This window comes from Amia ocellicauda, chromosome 15 (genome assembly GCF_036373705.1).
Source record: "Amia ocellicauda isolate fAmiCal2 chromosome 15, fAmiCal2.hap1, whole genome shotgun sequence".
Lineage (NCBI taxonomy): Eukaryota > Metazoa > Chordata > Actinopteri > Amiiformes > Amiidae > Amia > Amia ocellicauda.
Window position 1 is genome coordinate 18,710,643 of NC_089864.1, and position 25,208 is coordinate 18,735,850.

Consider the following 25,208-nt stretch of genomic DNA (forward strand, 5'->3'; position numbering starts at 1 on the left):
AGTTGTATTTGTGTAAATAAATGACCTTCTTTTGCAATTATTGTGTTGTTGTTGCTTGTTGGTTTAACAGTATTAACGAAAGGTGTGAAATAATATTTTTTGTAAAATGTTTTAAAGTATTTTTATTACTGCAGTTGACATGCTGCTTGCCCTTGTATGACAAACCATATAAGTAATAAATCTGTGTTTTCTTTTCAAAACAGATCATAATTTCCATGATCAAAGCAAAACTGTAGATCAAAATATTCACAGGAAACATTTGTGCCAAACTCTTTGATTTCTACATATAAGCAATACCTTCACAAAATAAACACAGAACGTATACATTTTGGTACAGAATTTGTGCCTTCTTATTTACAAAGTCTGGTGATGATAACACTTTAAATATATGGTGGTACTGTGTGGAAACTGAAATAGAAACAGTACACATTCACCAGAGATTATTTGTCTTCTTGCTTGCTTGACATTGAAATAATATATATACAGAATATAAATATAAAGAGAATATAAACAAAAATATTTCCACACAATTTAGCACTACAATTTGCATTAGGGTATTTAAATTGGAATATATATATATATATATATATATATATATATATATATATATATATCCAAATTAACATTCTTTTGTTTATTTATGTGTTTATCTAGAGTATGACTTTGAGAATGTACAACTCAGTTTACGATATTGGTGTCACTAAACTGGTGATTAAAACACCATTGAAGGATATTTTATTGGATGTACTTTTATTGTTGAATGTATAAAACATAAAAATAATGCTTATGTATAAAATGCAACACTCGTTATTAACACCACAAACTGCAAGTGCTTAAAAACAGAAAATGCAGTGGAGTAAATATAATATTACAATAGCCCATTAATGCATATTCTTAAAATTGCATGTAATGATTGCATGACACATAATAATGTAGTATAATGAACTTAACAGTTTTTATGTATATTAATTAAGTGTGGGGGAGGGAATATATCAGGCATTCATTCACTGAGGATATTTCTTTTAAAATGTAAGGAGTGCATAAAATATCTAAATCAATTATATAAAGCAATCATATACTAATGTTTTTGCTATTAAGGAATTTAATAAATAAGCAATACAATAATGAATTGTTCAGTTTGAGTTGTCTTCTGAAATTGAAAAGAATTAGAATTGATAAACCTTGCAATTGTATACATTCATTTTGTTAAGTAAGGGCATTTATGTGGAAATTCTTAAATGTTACAGAAATTAAATTCAGACACAAATAAAAACATTAAAAAAGTAATTTCCTCGCTGTATTAAAAAATGTTTCTCAATATATTATATCAGAATATATTAAATATTTATTTTCCGGTGAGTTCTAGGTAATATAAAGTATGTTTACATTCTTTATTGCAAGGAAAACTATTTAAGAGACTTTTCTTGTAATTCACACATCATTGCACTTCAATCACATTAACCATACCTTTAATTCACAGTTGATTATGATTCATAGTCTATAACTGAAACCATGCCTGTAAGACCTAAAAAAATCTCAAATTCCTCTCAGAACATAAAGTATGTGTTGCATCTTGAGATTGTTGTAGTTTCTGTCAAATATTGTTATAAATAAATAATAAAATGTAACCCTAACTGGATCATAGATAAGGCCATATAGGTGTTATGAAATCTGTGCATCTTATAACTGTAACTAAAACCGTCTGAAATTGACAGTATCCCAGGTCTACAGATATGGTTAATGCTTTCATTTATAACATTTTTTTTTTTATTGTATTCTGTTTATCTTGTCATTTTGTTATAATGTTTTGGCATACACAAGGTAACTGCAGTCTTAAACATTTTAAACATTGCACGTTGTAAAAATGTATTCTGAGTTGCTGATGTTCATAATGCTTATAATGATGTGAAATATTTACATACCTTCCCATGTTTAACACAAAGTTAATAATACACAATAGTATAAAGCAATATTCAGACATTCAATAATTTCAGAAGAAAAGGCTTGTTGACCACAACAACTATATACATCACTACAGTGCTTTACAATCTATTGATATATAAGGCTGTCTTGAGCAACATACCACTTTACTTTCAAGATGTTTTTATGTTGTTGTTTTTAGGATAATTTTGTGTTAATTAAATAAGAGGTAACATTTTTAACATGAATTAACAGCTAGAATGCCTTTTTAATTATGACACGTCATTCAAAAAACATATATGTATACATATAATATACATACAGTGTAATATACAATGTGAGAAGTACATTTTACAATTTTGCAAATAAAGAGAGATGATTAAGTAAGATTTTAAATATATATTTTAGAAGTAATTACATTATTAATGTAGTTTAATAAGACTGAAATACTGAGTGTTAATTGACTGCATATTTTACAGAGGTTTCCTTGTAACCTGTTAAATTATTGCTTGCCAATAAATATTGCCAATATTTAAGTTTGCTGGGGGAGTTTAGATGCAGTGTTTTTAACTTGTGTAGAGATTGTGAACGTTTGACCCAAATACTCAGGAGAACCAGTTTTGTGGCAAAAATAAAAGGCCCCAGAGAAGGACAGAGTCAATCCCAAATACTCAAGTAAATGATGTTAAAAATGACGAAAACACAGGAAAAATACGCCCACTTCCACAAGAAAATGTGTAAATGCTACTGAGATAATCTTATATATACTTAAATTATTGCATTCTAAAAGTGCAAGAAAACTGGTAAGTTTATTGTGGGTTTTGAGGTAAAGTAAGTTGTTGATGGACATTTCATGATTAGCAGTGGTGTATTTCAGGTTAATGGCAATGCGGAAAGATGTTTTTAAACTCTATATTTTTGTGGGTCTGTTGTTGTTCAGTACTGTACATCGTGTTGCAATCCTAACTATATAAAACACTTCTATTCACGGCTTGCAGCTCCATCAGTGACGTGAAAAACCATTTCGGTAAGATCACTAAAACAAAGTATTAATCAACGAGACACCAGGTTCAAGCCACAGCTGTGCCCGGTTTAATTTGAACATGTTGTCACATGACATTCATGGATTCCGTGATGTCAGTGTCTCCAGTACTGTTCTTGCACATGTAAACATCCTTTCTGAGATTTTCCTGCAAAAACAGCACGAAAGCTGTACATCAAGCTAATTTACATATTAATTCAGTGCTTTGCCATTAATTTGCATGATGTCAGGTAAACAGCAGCTCGTCCCGAGTGCAATAAACTAAAACCATGTAAACCCTGACATGGAGAGGGGCATTTCATCTGTGACTCGAGCACATTGTCAGGTCAAAACACACATGTAAACTCCAGCACTGTTGTTTTTGTTTAACTGTTCTTTACCTCATTTAAATACAAGATCTAAATTGTTTCCTACAAATTCTTCTTCATGTACTGACTATATTGGAGCAAAAGATGAGTGCGACTCTTGGGTTTAGTCCGTATTTCTCCTGAAAATGTGGGAAGATGTCTTGCTAATTGATCAATAATCCATAAAATGGCAGCAGTGATGTATTTTGTCCAAGGAAAGAGATGTTGTTTTTAGTAATAATGATAAATAACAAACAACTAAAATTTAAAGAAAGAGATCATTGACACCTTTCACGTAAATCCTGTGTGCAAGTGTATATTTAAACAAATATATTGTCATGCTATGCTTGGCAAAAAACTAACAGACGAGAAGCAGCTGACCCTCTGCTTCATTATGACTGGCTCTCCTCATCGATAAAACAGGAAGCGACCGTCTCCCAGGGAGAGGCCGAAGGAGAGCCTGAGAAAGAGAACACAACAGAATAGTTGATTATTGGTTTTCGATTATGGATTGGATTACAGACTTGGATTATTTGCTGGTGTGTTTGTCTTATAACCTGTTTATGTGTTTAGTTAGGCTCTAATAAGAGGGTTTTGATTATGCTTTTCTTATGTCCATTTGGTTTAGTGCACAGAGCACAATAAATATGAACAAATACGCACTTATTTACACCTAAACCCACCTTATGAGCCACAGTATATATAATGGCAGTGTGGGGAGTAGTGTCTGCACTGCCGAGGCTCTGAAGGTGGAGTAGGTGAGGTGAGAGGAATGGTGAATTGTATGTCGATGAAGGAAACAGTGAAAACCTACCAAATCTGCACTCTAATGTACAAACAAATCCTTTTAGTAATACAAATCATAGTACTCAGTGCTTTCATTCTTTTATTAATAACTTGTAGAAAGTGGCTTCTGGCAATAAATCAAGCCACAAATGTGAACACGTTTGTAATTTGCAGTTAGGTAGTTACAAGTTTTGATTCAGTCCAGGCCTGTGGCATATTTGGTTAGTGTACTGTAAATTAATGTTAAATGTTATCAGATGTGAAGGTGCATTAACATATAATTGTATTTTGTTGGTTATAGACAGTTTCAAGCATGAAATAAACATGTTTTGTTTAAATAAAAAGCAACTTTATTTAAAATGATTTAAAAAATATTCTTGTGGAAGGAGAAAAGTTCATAGAATGGCATGCTTTGTCTGGGTATGAAATGTGTGCTTCCTTAACTTTATTAGCATCTATGAAATGATTAAAAAGAAAAAACTGGTACACAACGTTTTTAATTATTTTCATTATAAAAATGCAAGACTTTACATTATGCAGTGTAAGTCCTTGGTCCTTGGCAATGCTAAAGACAAGATCTGTGTTCATTTGATAAGGAAATTAATTTGTTGTTTGATTTAGTCCATTGTGATATTTTTTATCTGTGGCACACTTGCAGTAAGTTAATTATACTAAATAATATTTCCATTACAGATATTTACCATACTTAATAACAAAATATTGGTTGTTGTGGTCTTTACACCAAAGCAATTTAAGGAGATACAAATCTACATTGTATATATCTGATAACATTACTTTTGTACTGACTTACAGACACCATGTAGATTGTAATTGTTTACATATCGTTTACATCCACAATAAGATAATGATCATTGTATTTCAAGCAATACACACGTAAGAACCTTGTGTAATCATATTTCTATAGAAACTGATTCCAGCATCCATTAATTATACAATTTGTTCCTGAACTTCATTCATCTTCATATCCATAACTCATATTATATTCAAATAAAATGGGAAATCTAATAAAATATTTGTTTCCATGCTTTTCAAAACAGATGAAACAATTACATACATGCTTTCACAGATCCACTATGACAATTTTACTTCAATTATGGAAGAACCAATCTTTTCAACAGCTTTTCGCACATTCCAGTCTACACGTTTTGAACCTGAAAAATCCTCCTACCAATAAGGGATTGTGACACAACAGTCACACAGAAGGCATGAATGGTCGTCCAAAGGTGTATGAAGGCAATCTTCCCCCTATGCCGTTCCTGTCAGTGTGGCATGTGCTGGGGATTATAGTGTTTCAGTGTGCAATGGTAGATGGTTGTCATATCACTTCTATGACTATCAACAAAATTGCAGAGACTTTACAGTCCAGTGTGGAGATTTCTGTAGAGAAGTGGACGATCGGGACCAACTCTACTTGCTCCTATTTGAAGATCAGATTTTTTTCTGACTATCCTGTTATTTACTTGTTCTAAATTATAGCACCATCATGAAAGATTACATAATTAATAAAATATCTTGACACATATTACAATATATCCCTTTACCAGAGACCAATGCAGGCTTTTGTTAGTCTAATAAAGAGATATTAAATCATAATGTATCTTTAGTTATGATGTTGTACATCATATTTTGAATCATTAATGAAATCTAATGATATACTGCATGAAATATCACATTTGTAATGTTGGTCAGTGTTGTTTATCACCAGTATTATCATAATACAACAAAACGGTAGAAACCACACTGTATCCCATCTAATATTTAAAAATACTGCTGTTGCTGTATATTTTTCAGAGCTGGATGCTTTTAACATTAAGTAGGACGTTTGGTGTATTAATATCATTCTGCATATAAGAGACAGATTGCTCATTAAATAATGTTAATACATGTATTCCTCATCATTATCACATCATTTGCAAATTCACAGCACACTGATGACTGGATATATTTAGGTTATATTTAAAAACATTTCAAGTAAAACTCATTGAAGGTCAAGGTCTTATTTGTTGTTTTTTGTTGTGTGCACGTTTCCATTTTGCAGTGGCATCATTTTTTTCCCTTACATTATCAGTGTAAAGTATTTTCCACATAACCACAAGCATGCAAAACTTTTTTTGATCTCTCATGTGCTACATTTGTTGTTGTACCGCATTCACTATAGCAATCGAAAGCTACAAAAAGGCAAACTGCAACTTGTGACAGCTGTTATCTTGTGAAGAGAACTTGCATTGAGATCTTTAGCAAATGTTATGCTCCCTTTTACAAAGCACTGAATACTTTTAATGGCTTTCCTGACCTCAGTCCCATAGAACACCTCTGGGATGACCAGCAGATCAGTGCATCAGGGAGAGATTGCAGAGACCAGCTTCACACAGTGCACTAGAAAATACTGTTTGGGAGGGATGCCACTGTATTCCTCTGGCCAAAACCTAGACTAGGTCGACTACCCATTCAATACATTGGGAAAACTGTAATTTGCAGCGGAATGTACATTTGCATCCAGTACTTTTGATACTATAATGAATTAGATTTATTTTTATTACCAGTTCAAACTGACACTAAGTAAAGTTGCTAATACTAAAAGGCAACAGTGTTTACTCAGATGCACTACAAAGCACATCAATACATTTCCCCTGTAATTTGGGTCTATGGTAGCAAGTAATGGAACACAACCTCTGATTCAACAACTGGTACATTTTCTGTGAATGCAGCACTCCCAGGGAATCCAATAACTACTCAAACAGGGTAACCCACATCATGATTATTTTACATTACGCCTAAAGAAATATCTTTGTTCTTGCTTTATCACTCAAAAATAAATAAATAAATAATAAATACCACAAATACACCACAAATGTACTTTTTAAAATTCCTTGTGTTCATCAGATATTTTTACAAAAAGAGTAGTGTGCCAGCAGGTTTTTAAAATGAAAATCTACAACTTTAATTATTAAAAAAATAATTGTTAAATTATCTATAGTTAAGAATAAAAAGGAAAGTATTCAATTTAAGAAGTTGAGAACTCTGGATCATCCACTAATTTATTAAACAAGGAGCTACATGGTAAGAAATGTAGTACTCACTGGAATAAGTATTTAAAATGTATATATAATTACTATAAAATAACTTGTAAAATAACAATAATGTGTGTGTGTGTGTATATATGTATATATACACACGTACAAATACATAATGCTTACTGGGATTTACCATTATTTCTGTTAATATTGTATTCAGAGTGGTGTGAGTACTGTTTTCTTACCATGCTGAGATAATATAATGAAATTGAAGTTTATCCACTATAAATAAATACATAAATACAAATAAATAGATAGATTAATAGATAGACACTTATCATGTATTGTGCCAATGGAATGGTTACAGTAGACAGTTTGTAATTATTGACTTGGGGGCTGTGTAGTCCAAAGGCTTATACTCCTTATAATCAACCACTCCTTTTGATTAGCTGTCACAACAATTCTTACACATTCAATATCAAATGAGATTTTATGTTCCACATCCAGGACTTCAATGTTCCCGTTTTTAAATTCCCCTAAGGTAATGTAAGCTGAACACTGCTTTCCCTTTTTGGTCCCAACTAATTTCTCTCCAACTTCTAAGGCGCCGTGATGCAAAATATCATTTTGACGGTCGTCCGTTCCTGTGACAATTTTAATTTTATTGATCTTGGTCAATTTTTCGAAAACAATGACGTAGAAGTCTCCAGTCGAAGGGGATTTGCCCCAGAAGTACTCATCCCCACTACTATACGCCTTGCTGGCATCATAGTTTTCAAAGACATTGATATTTGTGTAGAGACTGGCTGGTGGGTTATCTGGAATATCAAAGGAGTCTTCTTCAAAGTCATCATCCTTCAGTTTGTTTTCAGCTCCCTTGTAAGAAGAATAATATCCCATGTGTTGAAACAAAGATGGCTTGAACCGTATGACATCCTTTTGTGCAAGAAGCCCCCGGAAATGAATTAGCAGCCAATCACACGGCATCTCCTGGTAGAACATCAACAGGAAGTGGGCCAGGCGAGGGAGATCGTTGGCATGGTAGAGTTTCCCGATGTAACCCAACTTGGAGAACTCCAGAGTAACCCAGTAGGAGCCCTCCCTTGAGGTAACAACTTTTTTCATGGCAGTTAAGAAGTTCTTGGAGCACCTGACGTCATCCTCGAGCATCATGTAATAATCTGAGAGATTGGTGCAGAAATTTAAAAGGAAAGCATAGTCGACATTTTGCTTGGATCTGAACCGGACCCTGTCCTCTGGGTCATTATAGTTTCTCTTTAATCCATCCAGTGATGGGTAATACTCCTCAGGAGCGTGTATGACCAGAAGTCTTCCAGCTATAATATGGTGGGCAAACTTCCTGGAGATATCCTGCACTAAGCTTTCACACCATGCCAAGTCAAAGTCTGCCAAATGAACCACGACCACTATCTCCTTTAATTCTTCATAGCTGGACTGGTCAAAAATAGACTTTATTGTTTCCAGTAAATAATTTCCTCTTTTCCTTTTCACAGATGATAATCCAATGGTTAGGTATTCTGCAATAAATCAATAAATTCATATATTAGAAATGAGGGTCTGTTATGGCCAGTACTTTTCTTATAGCCTTTAGCCTACCTCCTAATTGCTAATTACAAATCTGCATCAAATGGTGACATGTTCTTTTGCTACAGTCTAGTTTCATCTTATATATAAAACAGTAAAACAAGAAAAACAAGAACAACAGGTGGGGAAACTATTAAATAATTTAAAATTAGTCCAAATATGGACAATTTATTTTTTGATAGGCTGGATATATGTCAAAGTCTATTACCAGGTAATTTAAAATGATACTACTAATACTACTGCTTCTGCTACTACCACTACTTTTATTTCAACATAATAATCACCAACCATAACCATTTAAATGGTTTAATTAATATAATTATAATGTTTTACATCAATTAAATGTTTTAATAATATATGGCTTTATTTTTAGAAAATTGCTAAATGTAGCTTTAATGTATGTAATAGTACAGTACTCACTTTTTCTGGGTAGGGGTGATCCTGCAAGGTAGCGATATGTAACATTTATATTTCCAGAAAAATTTGATAAATCTTTGAAAGTATGGACGTAACGTTCTGAATTAAGTTGATGTATTGATGTGTCTCGTAGTTGCCTCTTGTCCTCTTCCTAAAAACAAGTGTACAAAAAAAATTGAACTTATAAAAAGCTGAATATTTCAAAGTTAAGGTTATTTTATTCACAAAATATCCTAGTATATCCCTCAGTTCTCACAATGGTACCAGGAGAAAAACAGCCCCAATGCAAAACAGATTTGCCTCCATTATTCAAAGTGGGTATACAATTCTTCTTCATATAAGCTTCAATAAGAAGAGCCCTTTACACCACAAAGTATCATTACTTTCTTATTTATTTGTTTTTAAATGCACACTGGGTGTAAACATGCATTTTATTAGTAAACCAGCATTTCAGTTTAATATATTTGAGACTAATGTATATTTTCATTTCTTCTAGTTATATGGAAATGCAGGTGCACAAGGGGTTTTATTTTTTAAATTACTGGTATATTTCTAAAACATCCTTAATGGATGTGAGAAGTTCAATATAGAGAGAATAAATTTGAACTTTAAATCAGCCATTTTTCAAAAGACATGAATTTTAATAAAGTGTATATTAAAACCTAGAAAGCTGATTGTATTTAGAGGCAATTTACTTCAGCAGACAGAGCAGTCGGTGTGTAAATGAGCAAGGCAATTTAATAATTTAAAATACAAATACTGATAACATGCAATGATGACAAACTTTCAATGGCCTTATTAATAAGCAATGGATTTCTTCCACTGAGTGTATATCATCAAATTTTAACAACATATATTACAAGTACTTTATATCATGGATTATTATACAGTGTAAATTGCAACTAAAACAGAATTTGCTTATTGGTTGAGAGCCTAAATTTGACAGGATGTGTTCCTAGGCATAAATACTATATACACTCACCTAAAGGATTATTAGGAACACCATACTAATACTGTGTTTGACCCCCTTTCACCTTCAGAACTGCCTTAATTCTACGTGGCATTGATTCAACAAGGTGCTGAAAGCATTCTTTAGAAATGTTGGCCCATATTGATAGGACAGCATCTTGCAGTTGATGGAGATTTGTGGGATGCACATCCAGGGCACGAAGCTCCCGTTCCACCACATCCCAAAGATGCTCTATTGGGTTGAGATCTGGTGACTGTGGGGGCCATTTTAGTACAGTGAACTCATTGTCATGTTCAAGAAACCAATTTGAAATGATTCGACCTTTGTGACATGGTGCATTATCCTGCTGGAAGTAGCCATCAGAGGATGGGTACATGGTGGTCATAAAGGGATGGACATGGTCAGATGCCCAATTGGCACTAAGGGGCCTAAAGTGTGCCAAGAAAACATCCCCCACACCATTACACCACCACCACCAGCCTGCACAGTGGTAACAAGGCATGATGGATCCATGTTCTCATTCTGTTTACGCCAAATTCTGACTCTACCATCTGAATGTCTCAACAGAAATCGAGACTCATCAGACCAGGCAACATTTTTCCAGTCTTCAACTGTCCAATTTTGGTGAGCTTGTGCAAATTGTAGCCTCTTTTTCCTATTTGTAGTGGAGATGAGTGGTACCCGGTGGGGTCTTCTGCTGTTGTAGCCCATCCGCCTCAAGGCTGTACGTGTTATGGCTTCACAAATGCTTTGCTGCATACCTCGGTTGTAACGAGTGGTTATTTCAGTCAAAGTTGCTCTTCTATCAGCTTGAATCAGTCGGCCCATTCTCCTCTGACCTCTAGCATCAACAAGGCATTTTCGCCCACAGGACTGCCGCATACTGGATGTTTTTCCCTTTTCACACCATTCTTTGTAAACCCTAGAAATGGTTGTGCGTGAAAATCCCAGTAACTGAGCATATTGTGAAATACTCAGACCGGCCCGTCTGGCACCAACATCCATGCCACGCTCAAAATTGCTTAAATCACCTTTCTTTCCCATTCAGACATTCAGTTTGGAGTTCAGGAGATTGTCTTGACCAGGACCACACCCCTAAATGCATTGAAGCAACTGCCATGTGATTGGTTGGTTAGATAATTGCATTAATGAGAAATTGAACAGGTGTTCCTAATAATCCTTTAGGTGAGTGTATATGTATATATATCACTTACCAATACATAGCCATCTTCAATATAAAGGTTGACAAAAAGCAGACAAGTGATCAGGACACCCAAGAGAGGAATAGTTGAGCGCTTTCGGAAGCACCTCATTTTGTCCAGATACTTCCAAATCAGCCTCATGATGTTAAAGTAGCTGCTGAAACCTCCTGTAAACAAACAAAAACATCAAATTAGTATAATTCAGTTAACTTTTTATCTTCCTCCACACGCCTGCACCCCCATCATCTGCTTGCTTAGATGGAATAATTCAGCTCGGATCTTTAAACATCTTTAAATTGTAGAGAAGACATTTTCAAGCAATATCATTCAAAGACACAACAGGTCAATTTCCAATGCATGGCTTATTCACCATATAATCAAATTAAAAAACATGTAATTCTGTTCATACTTATCACTCAGAAACAAAGGAGTGCTGCTTATTTTGAAAACTGGAGAGACGCATTACAACATGCAAACACACAAACAAATAACAAACAAAGACTGATGGGAAAAAAATTATCCTGGATGAGAGACTTCTTCCTCCAATTTTCTGTTCAAGAAGGAGAAGCTATTTTTAAGCTGCATGTAAGAGGCTAAAGCTGATGCTCAAGCAACTGATGTTTGTAAGCTGATTTACCTGGTATTTGTGTTATGCTATTAAAAATAACTAATGAAAAACAGGGCAAATCCCCAGGCAGGGGGGGTCATGTATTCATAAAGAGTGGGAGTCCTGCTGAAGTGTGACGAACAATCTTCCTGAGACTCTTGTAGCCGAGTGTGCACACTGATACTCAAGGCTTTCATTCTTACTAGAATATATTGATTTTCTTCCAAAGGATTTATATTAGGATTAAACAGGCTGCAGGATTATCAGTTATCTTAAATACAACATAAACATATTTGTGCTAGAGAATATAGTTATATTTTATAGATTTATGTTTTCCATAGATAGGCTATAGGTATATTGTGCACCCTGCATGATTGTTAAAAATGGAAGATAAAAAATGTGGGGTACTGTGCATTTTACAAAATTGCATAAAGCATGTACATGTAGGCATGCCCTTCAATTTCATTATAAGTAGTCTGCCATATTTTGTGTGTGTGCGTGTTTATACAGTATATATTCATGTTATATACTGACAACCTTATACAAATATCCATAATCATATTTTTTCAGGTATCCTCATATCTAAAGCTCGTCTTTTGTATGTATCTATTACTTTATATTATGATTTAGGGCCGGATTAAATCAAAATTTTGACCCACCCACTAATAGCAAACTACAAACCTGTACATCATAGCGGATACATTAATGATTAGGAAAAAGTGGCATCTTACTGAAAATGAAGCCACAACTGAATTCTGTAGTTTTCTATTAGTGGTTGGGTCAAAGTTTTGATTTAATCCGGCCCTAAATCTACATATCTTTTAAAAATATAACTATATCTTGGAACCATCTACAAATATAAATATAAAAAATATAGAGCCTTATTAATGCAGGAGGAGCTTTTCTTGATGGCATGCAATGTTTTTTTGTCTGCCTCTTTTTAATTATATTTGTTTATAGAGAAAGAGAGATAGTATTTTAGTTTATTGTACTTGTACAAAGGTATGACCTGTATTTCATTAGCCATCAGATGGCAGTAAAGGCACATATCAATTTGAAATCATGGCTGAGTACTAAAGAGTTTGGTAAACTGAATAAAGTACTAGAGATCTCAATTGTTTCTCCTACTTTAAACATATTAGCAAATTATGCAGAACAGAGGTCAGACTAGCGGTTACATGTTGTTTAAACATACTGTGAAAATAATCTTAAACAAGAATTTTCATATTGTGATACTTAGCCTTAATGCACTTTGTGTTATTATTATTATTATTATTATTATTATTATTATTATTATTATTATTATTATTTTTATTATTATTTTTATTTATTTATTTATTTATTTATTTATTAGCAGATGCCCTTATCCAGGGCGACTTACAAAATATAAATACAAAGTGTAAAAATACAGTGCAGTTCAAGGTATAAAACATTACAAATTCCAAACACCACACATTTTATGTACAGGTACTTATGAATACAGTAGGTCGAAATATTGATGCCTATTTCAGGCTGTGTAGTGCTCATCTTTAAGACTTTTAGAACAGTGTTACACTGAGTGGCCACTTTATTAGTTACCCCAACCTAATAGCGAGTTGCTCCACCCGTTTGGCCTTAGAACAGCTGGAACTGATCAGGCCATTGACTCAACGAGGTGTTGAAAGTGCACCACAGGGATGCTGACCCATGTCGACTCCATTGCTTCTCATAGTCTCCACTCTGAATAGCTCCTTCCATCTCATCCCACAGATGCTTGATTGGATTGAGATCTGGTGACTGGTGAGGCTACAGCAGTGAGCCGAATTCACTGTCATAGATGGATACACTGCTACCATGAAGGGATACACCTGATCGGCAATGATGTTCAGATATCCTGTGGCAGTCAAATGTTACTCCACCCATATGGCAAGCCAAATTATCATTTAGAGATATCTCTAAATGCATTTAAAGATATCTTCAAATATTTCAAGATATCTTGAAAGAATTTAAAGATATCTATAAATGATTTAGAGATATCTAAATAAGGTGAATTTTAAAGATATCTCTAAATGATTTGCAGATATCTCTAAATCATTTAAATATATCTGCAAATCATTTAGAGATATTTCAAATGACTTCCTGTTCATTTAGAGATATCTGCAAATCATTTAGAGATATCTTCAAATATCTTCCTGTTCATTTAGAGATATCTGCAAATCATTTAGAGATATCTTCAAATATCTTCCTGTTCATTTAGAGATATCTTGGCTGAGATTATCACTTCCTTATTCAGTTACATATAAATGAATGAACAAGTTAACAGGAAGTGATAATCTTGGGCTACATACAGGAAGTCATTTGAAGATATCTCTAAATGATTTGCAGATATCTTTAAATGAGTTAGAGATATCTGCAAATCATTAATAGATATCTCTAAATCTACTTTTAAATGAGACATCTTTAAATGATTTGCAGGTATCTAATAGATTTGCAGATATCTTTAAATGATTTAGAGATATCTCTAAATGATCATTTGGCTTGCCATACACCCAAGGACACAATATCTGCCACAAAATACACCCACACCATCACGCCACCACCAGCCTGCATTCTTGAGACTAAGCAGGATGGATTAATGAACTCCATGTTTTTTGCCAAATCTTGGTCCTCACATCAGCTTGAAAAAGAAGGAATCAGGATTCATCAGACCAGGCTATAACACGAGACCTACCTCGTACTGCATAGTTTAACAAATTGATACACCACTCACAAATTACTTTACCGTGGCTGTTGATTTTGTTTTATGCACCAATTTTAATGTGAGTAGCTATGCCTCCAATTCTTGGTAAATGAGTTTCATCTTCTTCATCTAACTTTTACTACATTTCACTACATTAGCACAGCAACACGTAAACGCTTAGTTCTCATTAAGAAGTCAAAGCATAAAGCTAACTGTGTGAATGCAAGTCAGGAATACAAGCATTTGAATACCGCAAGATCATTTGAATATTAAATAATACATTCGATACATTATCCCAGCTCTACTTACATTATTATGCACATGTAAAGTAGGCCATATAATAATGAATGTACATGGAGAGCAACAGCAGTAGCAGGAGTGAACAATCCCTGGTGTTATTTAAGTTGACACTGGCTATATACCTGAAGAAAAAATAATTTCTTCACCTGAGTTTATTTCACTAGTATCTCTCTCTCTCTCTCTCTCTCTCTCTCTCTCTCTCTCTCTCTCTCATACATGCCAGGCTGTGTGCACTAGTTCCTCCTCCATTGCTCCAGTGCCCTGCAGTGCCCAGGAGAATGTACCCACTGAGCACCACTGTTTAATGCCCTCTCCTAACACTAACCCTGCTGCCACAGGAACCCCCAATAACAGCAGCCGCATCCATCCCTTCTACCGTTTAGCCTGAAAGTAATCATAAAACACAACATAATCACCAGGGACACATTTGGAAAGGGAAATCCACCCTTAATGAGTCAGATGAGTCAAAGCCCCTTCATTATACAGTGCAAATGACTGCCTGCTGAATAAATAAAACGAGCCATGAAAATAAGGATTTATTAGGATGGAAATGTTCCTTGAAAATAAGCATCCAGAATGATCTTTTTAGGGGTGCTCTATTGTGCCTATAAGCCGCCACTGTTAATGAGTGCTTATTATCTGAGAAGCAGAATAGAAGGACTGCACACATCACGATATACAAAAAACAACAAAAAATGATCAAAAGCACGCCCAGCTTTTCAAAAGCTCTAGTTTCTTCTGGTCTTCTTTCAGGTGAGTTCTTAGATACCTATCCAAACTAATTTATTTGCTTAATTGCACCTACAAGGAATGGTATAGGCTACTCAAGTTCTAGTGTTGTCTTTATGTTCAACTTTTATATAATTTTAGTTTTTTCACCGCTGTATATACCACTTAATATACAGTTTTTAATGTTTTAATGTGATGTTGATTAATAAGAACATGAAATAAACCCTGCGCACATTCCTCGTGCAGTTGTTCGCTCACAAACTGCACCCTTTCCTATTTCCCCCAGCTGGCTTTGTGTTAACACTTTTCTTCTGCAATGCCCTAAGTGATTTCACTTTTTTTTGTGAAGCATACTGACAATTCATGTAAACCTTCTGGAAATAGTGAAGGTTTAAGGCACTGACAAATTCACAATGCTTGAGTTCATTAGAATAATATCAACGCAAATCAGACATTTTCTCTTTGCATTGAAATTAATTGCCGTTTGTCACCACTTATCTCAACAGTCTGCTAGGTACAACCAACGTAGCAGGAAAACACTATTCTAATCCAAATTACAGAACTTGCTGCAGTGACAAAAAGAAGTAACTACCCAACTCTTTTCTCTTGCGTGAATGAATTGGAAGTCAAACGTGGTAAAATTCCAATTCCCTGTCTAATACAGGGGTTAAATGAAGCACTAATACATTTGGCAGCTTAATTCCATTAACCACATGTGTCTGCAGATTGACTCTGAATTTCTCTGACACAAGTACAATTGAACTGCATTTTTAAGTGGGGAGGTTTTCTACTCTGAAGGAAGTACACTGCCATTGTGCATAATGGTATTTGCTCACCCAGGCAATATGTTACCTAAAGTGGAATAATCTTAGAAACGTCATCTATTTATTTTGTTTGTTTTTGTCTGGTAGTTTCTCCAACACATACAAAACTGAATTTTCAAAAACATCTGAGCTCTTTTAGAAACAATGGAACAGGTATCTAGACAAAAAGTGCTAAAATTGTAGCTCATCATCATACATTGAGAAGGGGAGCCTCACAGATTACGAATGACTTGAAATACAAGTTTTAGTCTAGGCATGATTGAACATTGAGAACAAACGTATCCAAGTTATTCTTATCCCTTGTAAAGTAGAAGGCAATTGTAGTGGGGAGCTGAATTTGGTAACTAGTGATTTCAGTTTGCAAAAAGAGAGGAAAAATAGGTAATTCTAAATAAGTCAACATTTCTGCATTTGCAGTTATTATAGCCCTGACTCGTGAAAAGTATGATTGCTTGTAAAATGTGTTTAATATCATACACAGTTCTATATTTATGCTGTCAGGTATATTTATTGATCATATCATACGACTCCACAAGATCTGTGGAGGTCTTATTCAGTTCTCTTAGCACAAGGATAAAAATCTATATGAAATTTCATCCTGGAATATGTAGTTATCACTGCACACATTTCTTTTTATTTATTTATTTATTTATTTATTTATTTATTTATTTATGTATTTATTTAGGTATCTGGTGCAAAGGATGAAACCAGGTTATATAATATAATGTCAGCTTCTCTTTGTTCTTACTTTTTACATTAGTTATTAGTGCTTTCTTTATTGATGTCCCCAACTGCTAGAACATCATTTGAACAGTTGTTTCTTGGGAAGGAAATGTGTGATAATCAGTGAATACAAGTACAGATGGAGAATTATTTTCAAACATTTGAAAAGGTTACTAAGGAGAGATGTTATTTAAAAAATAAATCTCCATAAGGGAATTCTCTGGAGGAGGAATTAAAGTATTCAAGGTGTTTCCTTCAATGGCAGGGAGAGGATATTTGAAGCACAGATCTCAGATGTTTAACACACATTTGAGTAGCAGTGTGGTTTTTTGAATTGGCACATTTTCAAATATTTGTCTTATTTCTGCATATAGTAGATTGTTTTCAGTAACTTAGGTCTGTTCTTCTGATTAATGTAAAGTGTTGGTGCTGGTGTTTTTGGTACATTGCCACAATAAATGGTTTCCACCCAGGACTAAGAGGCCACAATGAGATCATTTCAATTACTAGATCAGCTAAACTAAGTCAGAAGGCAGTTAGTTTAAATAACATGCAGTTTAGACATTATCCTGACATGACATTTTATAACCTCTTGGTACATCTGACTCAGCAGGACCAACTGCATTTACTGTCACTCAAAGAATATGCTGTATTTTATAATTTGAAGACACTTACAGTTTGAAAAGCAAAAATGAATATTATTTGCACATGCATGATATAGCCTAGCTGTATAACATTTAGAGTATAATAAAGTATATAGATATATTGCTCTTTTCTTAATTGATTCTAAGGTTGAAAGTGTCACCCTTAAAGATACAAAACATGCAATCCAGATTCTAAGAATGGCCTATATATATATATATATATATATATATATATATATATATATATATTGCAAACATAACCATTGGAACTCTTGTCCTTTTAATCCATTGGGATGACAAATATCACTGATTAAATGAAAGTGTGCCAGTATTTATTTCTCTTTCTCTCTATATTTCTCACTGACCACAGTTACATATGTCCCTGCAAAACTCAGCATTGTAATACAGTTTTATTGTATTCGTTAAAAGAAAAATGGTATGTGCAAAACAAAATTAATCTCCCAGTCCATGGCAAGCAGAATACAAAATTACACAACTGAATAATTTTAAATGAGGTGGTTCATGCCATTGAGCATTTAGCTGAATACTTGAATATGGCATTTATTTTATTCTAATACATATTCAAACTCAGAAGATTATTTTAATAATTCACTAGATGCTCCAGAAAAATCCAAGGGCACATCTATGAAAGCCTGCCTACCTCAGGTAGCTTTCAAACACGAAGGTGTTTGTCCTCCTTCATGTCAAATAAAGAATACGCACACACACGTATATATAATTTATGTATGTAGTATGTATGTTTGTATTTATTTATACCATCATCATCAGCTTTTATCAATCACTGCTAAGCAATATCCAATTGTTTCAATGTAATCTTCTAATCTCTTATGTGGTCCTCTTCCAGGTCTTTTATTTTTGAATATTTTGGGATCCCTTGCCCCTCTCTATTCTGTTCTTCTTGCAATGTATACGGCCATTGCCATTTTAACATTTTCTTTCTTTCACATGCTTTTGTTTGTTCTCTTTTTGTCTTCTTGTTATTCCAGGCATGTATCTTTTCATGCTTCTTTGGGTTGTTTCCAGTTTCTGTATCATTTACTGTATCAAGTGAGCACGGGTAATATGCATTGATCGAATACTTTTCTCTTCAAGCAAATGGGTAGATTTCCTTTAAATAGTGTGCTGTTTCTTCAAAATACTCTTCCTCCCATTTTTCTTCCATCAAATCTCCATTTGTATTGATTTGCTGTCCAAGGGAGACATAACTTTTTACTTCTTCAATTATCGGTTGATCTACTTCAGTTTTCTCAGTTTAAACAAAAGTTGTTGAACATGACATTGGCCTTATATTCATATTTGCATCTAAGAATTATTGAATTTGAAAGCTGCAAGTCTTCAGGTGTTTTTGTAGTCCTGCTCTTGGTCTGTAGTCCGAGTGGAGAGGAAGTGGAAGTCCCCGGCTGTAATAAATCTATCACCTGACCTGGGCCACGTTACTATATATCTGAACATGTTCAACACACACACACACACACACACACACACACACACACACACAACCATACATATGTGTGGCTCTGTGTGTTTATTTATATTTCATTGCTGCTGTATATGTCAAGACAATGACATTTTCATTAAAATGTAATCTCTGACACAATCATTCACTGAGTAATGTTAGCTGACTGTACTTTTGCTGAAGGAGAGCACAGACACAGTAAACCAATTTTCCTTGTATGCTGTTAGAAGTCTATTAACTCAATCCACTGAATTGCACATACTGCTTCAATGCCTTTACTATATTTCAGAAATGGAAAAACCCACCAATAAACTCTGCAGACCAGCTCTTTTTCTCAGCAAAGATGTTATAATTTCCTTTCTAGTCCCAGATCATGGACTTGCATATTTATGTCCCCCAAGATTAACTCAGAAAGGTTAAAGGGACAAATTTGAAAGGGTTTTATTCAAGTGCAGCTTTTTAAAACTCCACATAAACTATTTTGAAAAATACATTTTATATCTCAGTTTACAGAGCTGTACTCAAAATATTACATTTGATTTAAGAAAACTATAAATAAATTAACAAACTAAAGGCAAACTCAATAACATGATATGACAAAAAGAAAGCTGTATTATCTTAATACTAGTAAGCAAATGATGTTTTCTGTTATTTTGTTATTTTTTCTGTTCAGCCACTCTCTTACGCAAGGCAACTTATTACATTCATTCATGGAAACCTTGAACTTCGTCAGAACCCTGTTAGTAACACAATCAATACAACAGAAACTGACTTATATAAATGCTTTTCATCTCAGCCTTTTTCACAACTTGGTTCTCAATAAAGGTTGGCGCTCAATCTATGATCACATACCAACAATCAGCAGCCTCTGAGGAGAAGTACAACAGCCATTCTGCATGAGGGCACCACACACAAGTGGGAAATTGACAGTTTAACTCAGGTGAAGGGCAGGGGATTTAAATATGACAGCACAATGTGTGTGCCACTATGAAGCCGCGGGTAACACCTTCACTCCTGGAAAAGGTGCTATAGGCGTTATAATATTGTCAGCCAGTTCAGGACCTTGGATTTACCTCCACTCGAAAAGACTTCAGATCCTGCTGTTACTGTTTTCATCAGTGTACTCAACCCATAAACCCAGGCTTGTTAAATATTATTATTGTCAAAACAAGGCGGAACCAAACCAAGTGAAATTGAGAATTAATTGGAAGCAACCTAAAGAAAGAAGTCTCAATGAAAGAACAGCCCTTATACACTTCAATACTTAGGTCTGGTGGTACTTGTCTTTCAATACTATGCTATCAGTTCCTATTATTCCTTTATTTATTATTCTGATCAAATGAACTGCCTGATGCATTTATACTCAACCATTCAAGTCTACAGGAAATTAAATAGTTCGTCAATACCTTTTCCACTCATTTTCTTGTATTTCTCATTTTCTTATTATAGAGCAGCACAACCTGAAGGTAAAAAACATCAGGTTTCCAAATCAGTTTATACACAATGTTCTTTGCAGAGTGTATGGCGGTAAAGCAATCGCAGTGTGTCAGTTCGGAAACTGAATGTGAAAGCATGGCCCAGGGGTCTTCCTCTGTCCCTGTGTGGTGCCTTCCATTAAGAGGTGAAGGCAGTTAGTAGTCAAAGCTCAGAGTAAAGCATCAAAGGTTGATGGTCCTCCAGGGAAGAAACAAAATTACGTTAATGCTTGATGGTTTGAGGAAGATACAAAAAAAATCAAGATCATTTTGGATGGAAGTGATAGAATCTGCTTTGTGGAAGCCATCGTTTCACCCCTCAATGGCACGCTTTACATTTTGGTACAAGGACAACACTGAGGATGTATACGAACACACACAGCATTTCTACACAAATGCAGCAATAATCAGATACTTGATAAGACAGAGAATAGCTGGGTATACCTTAATCTCCTTTATGCTGTCTCTGTAGATACAATCCTTCAAGATAGGTCATCGTGTATCATACATAAATATGCCAGAACCAAACTCCTGAAAAAAAAAAAAAAAAAAATCAATAAAGGTAGAAAAGTACTTTGCTCACCAGAAATGAAATGGAATCCTGATTGCTGTCAGGTAGGAGACCTTTTGGAAGAGGTCATTTCCCGAATGCTAAATAATACCCTGTTAGGCTCCACTTTTTAAAACGTGGGTTTGAATTGTTAAGTACTGCAAAGATTTAATGACATAGCTCGCTGATAGTTTGAAAACATGAAATGTGGACTAAATAGGACGTTATTAGACATCAAGGTGAGTGTGAGATAACTGTGGAGAGTAATGTTGGCTTTATAGATGTAATTTATTGCTTTTGCTGAAATAGAAGTACTTTTATTTCCATAATGTTTGAACATACACGTCCATTTCATGCTTAACGTTGATGAGAAATCCTCGCAAAACAGAAATATTCATGTTATAAAATAAATAAAATAGAGAGACAAGTAATCTGTGGCATTAGTGCAGACACAAAAATGGTTCTCCAGTGTTGTGTCAGTAGTAAATAAAGACATTTTCTTTCATTTCCTTCAGAAGAACAAAACCGATTTCATTGGAAAAACTATGTGTGAATGACAGATCCATATTTTCAGATAAAATTGAGTTCAGTCATCTGTAGTGACCACTTCGAATGCATATATACTGTGCTGAGTGCAATATAAGGTAAAATTCATATTTAGTATTTATTACTATCAGTCTGTTTGTTGGTCTCTCTGTCTCCCTATGAAAATGGCTTATAGGTTTCCATATCATTTAATATATTTTCCTATCTATCAAATTATATTTATTCCAAATACTCATTACTACTAAATGTTGTCTGTCCAAAACCAGGATACAAACGTCAGCTTCCGCGTGAAGCCATACCATGGTAAAAAAATGAAATAGACATAATTATCATGGTTACTGCTTGTCCTGGGTATGACATGACTTCATACACGTTTCTACATGAAATAAATGTGTTGGACTATGTAGGTGATGGTTATTATATCTATTTGTTTTGCATGATAAAGGCGATAAAGGCTGTAACTACTCTTGGAATTCATTGTGGTATCCGTGGCAAATGTGATAGCAAATGTGATGCTTAAAGCCCACATTCATTAAATGCAGCTCTAAAAACGGTGTAAATGTAATTAAAATCTTAATAACTGGAGAGGAATCAGAATCAAAGGAGAAAATATGCTATATGTAGGCTATACAGTATGTATGTTTGTTGACTCAGATAAATCAGATTTATGTTCTAAACAGCACCATATATATATTTATATATATATATCAAAATACATTTAAAAAAATGCATATATACACTGTGTTGATATCCAGGATATTGCTTGGTATTGGTATTCTGTTAAGTAGATTTTAGAAGAGCCAACATTTAATAATATATTTTATTTACGCATTACGTGGAGGATCTCCTTGAAGAAATTTATCTGACAATGGAGCATGAAGCAACAGAGCTCCCATCTCCTCCAACTCCTCTCTGGTCTTCTTTCATTAGGCCAGAGAAAATGTGTACATCTGAACATGCAATATGCAACCCCGGTTATCTGAGAAAAAGGAAACTGCCCAATGGGGGAGGGGCCTATGTTTTTACCATGGGACCCAGTGAACACATTTTGTTTTAACTGAAGATACTTTACAAGGTCATCTTTAATTTCAGCAATAAAATATTTCCAAACACCGTACACACACAACCAATCATCCACATTATACATATCAATAGTTTTTCAAATATTATTATTTCTATCATCATCATGTAGAATTCACTCTGAGATTTATGACAGAATATACAAGATTAAAAGAGAGCATCTTATTAAAAATCTCGGCCACATCTCTTGCTTTTCATTGTCTTCTACAACATTTAATTTTCACCAGTCATCTCTCCAGGTGTCCTTGAACAATACTTTGCCAGACACATAGCAATGAAGTTCGATTGAGAGATTACACCTAAATCCTGTTGATAATGTATCTGTTTACAAAAGCGTAAGTCCTGTCTTTCATCAACAAATATATATTTATATATTATTTTTTTAACACCCAGATAATGTAGTAGGCTATCACTATTTAATAATGAATATGACATACCAAGTTAAGAGACAATTCATTACTTGAATTTTATTTAACATTTTATGTAACACAGCACTATCAGCTTTCACATTTCTTAAATTTCTTTATTCATTCATTAAAAAAATATAAAAGTACAATCAGTGAGATTTCAGTAATCTCTACCTGCAAAAAATATTTTGTTATGTTTAAAAATGTTGTGTCCATACAAAGTTGTGTATGTGAAACCCCATGTGTATGTAAATAAAAAAAAATTACCACAGTATTACATACTAGAGATCTGAGCTCTCTATGAATGTATTATCTTTGTCCTCTGAAGGAAAGAAAACATTTTGAAATAATAATAGGCTTTCTTGGAGAACATATATATATATATATATATATATATATATATATATATATATATATATATATATAAAACCACCACCACAACAACAATAATAAAATCAAATGTTCCATTTTAAGGTATGCCAAAAAAGAAAAAAACACCTTAATGAAGAATTTTGCTTGTCTTTTGTATCACTGTATAAAGTCTCTATTAGTGAACCTTCCTGTAATGATCAGGAAGCTACAGGGAGCACCCTTTAATGGCAAACCGTGATGAAAAACCCATTTTGAAAGAGAAAAAAGATTAATAATGCAGCCAGTAGAAAGCAATTTTCCCACATTTAATCTTCTTACCTATTTTACATTATTTCCCCAGGGTATCCTGAACTTCACAGATACACAGCTCTGCACAAATAATCAATTAAGCCAGAAAAATCTCATGAATTCAGCAGTTGCTTTGTGTCAGACCTTCAGCTGCTTAAATAGATTTTTTCTCAACCCAAATGGATATATATATATATATATATATATATATATATATACAAACATATATGAACATTGTGCTATAGATAACAAAAGTGTAGCATTGAATAGAATAATAAGTAGAATAATAAGTGTTTATGGTTTGAGTTTCCCTTTTGAAATTCTAAATTAAAATTTCTCAATTTAATGCCATTTAAAAGACTGCTGCAGTCTGGGAGAAATCTGTGTGTGGAAAGAAAATCGGTTGGATTTGTATTCTTTTGTTCATTTCTCATCCAACACAGCTTATGAACATACATAGAATGCTATGTAGAGGTATTGAAAGTAATTTCTTCTGTCAATACACCCCAAAGGGTTGCAAGATATTGCCAGCGATTGACTTTCAATAATAAAAGTGGACTTTAGTACAGGCTTAAGGATCTACAAAGGCTTAACTTTGAAAACAAGAGAAACTCCAGTAATAGCAAACATACATGGAAGCTTAGTTTTCCACTTATATCTTATAACTTTTCCGATATAAAAACACCTTACATTACCACAACCTTTCATCATACCAGAAGCAATACTATGTACACAATATTAGTGGCATCCCAGACACAAAATTTTTAATAAAACGTTAAAACAACACATCACAAGCATATAAACCTAAATAAAGTATTAGCCTACCAGTCCAAAGAAGAGTAACCTATCAGAAGTAGAATCAAACTGTAATTGTTATTGTACAGCTATAATACATTATGTTTAGAATGCTCATTGACTTAAATAAAAGTGCTATCATTCCTGCTGCTATAAAGATTATAATATTTGCTACAGAACATTATGACACAGAACCTCAAAACAACTGATAAAAATCATGTCCCAGAATTCCACTTTTCTACGCACAGGTGTGTAAAGTCTTGGCAGAATTATTTATTCATATAATGAAAAGTAAATAACTATACACAGAAACAAACTCCAAAGCTATATACATCATCAGGTCTGATC

General features: G+C 33.9%; 1 protein-coding gene across 1 annotated transcript in view; it reads right to left on the bottom strand.

The window, feature by feature from the left end:
• Positions 1-2,332: 2,332 nt before the first annotated feature.
• mgat4c (mgat4 family member C) overlaps positions 2,333-25,208 on the bottom strand; it is a 175,534-nt gene continuing 152,658 nt past the window's right edge. The window contains exons 5-8 of the mRNA XM_066724373.1: positions 21,267-21,353; positions 11,337-11,491; positions 9,156-9,303; positions 2,333-8,668 (exon numbers count right to left, since the gene is read on the bottom strand). Coding sequence (XP_066580470.1) covers positions 7,512-8,668; positions 9,156-9,303; positions 11,337-11,465 — 1,434 coding nt within the window. The 5' untranslated portion in view covers positions 11,466-11,491; positions 21,267-21,353 and the 3' untranslated portion in view covers positions 2,333-7,511. The remainder of the gene's footprint in view (positions 8,669-9,155; positions 9,304-11,336; positions 11,492-21,266; positions 21,354-25,208) is intronic.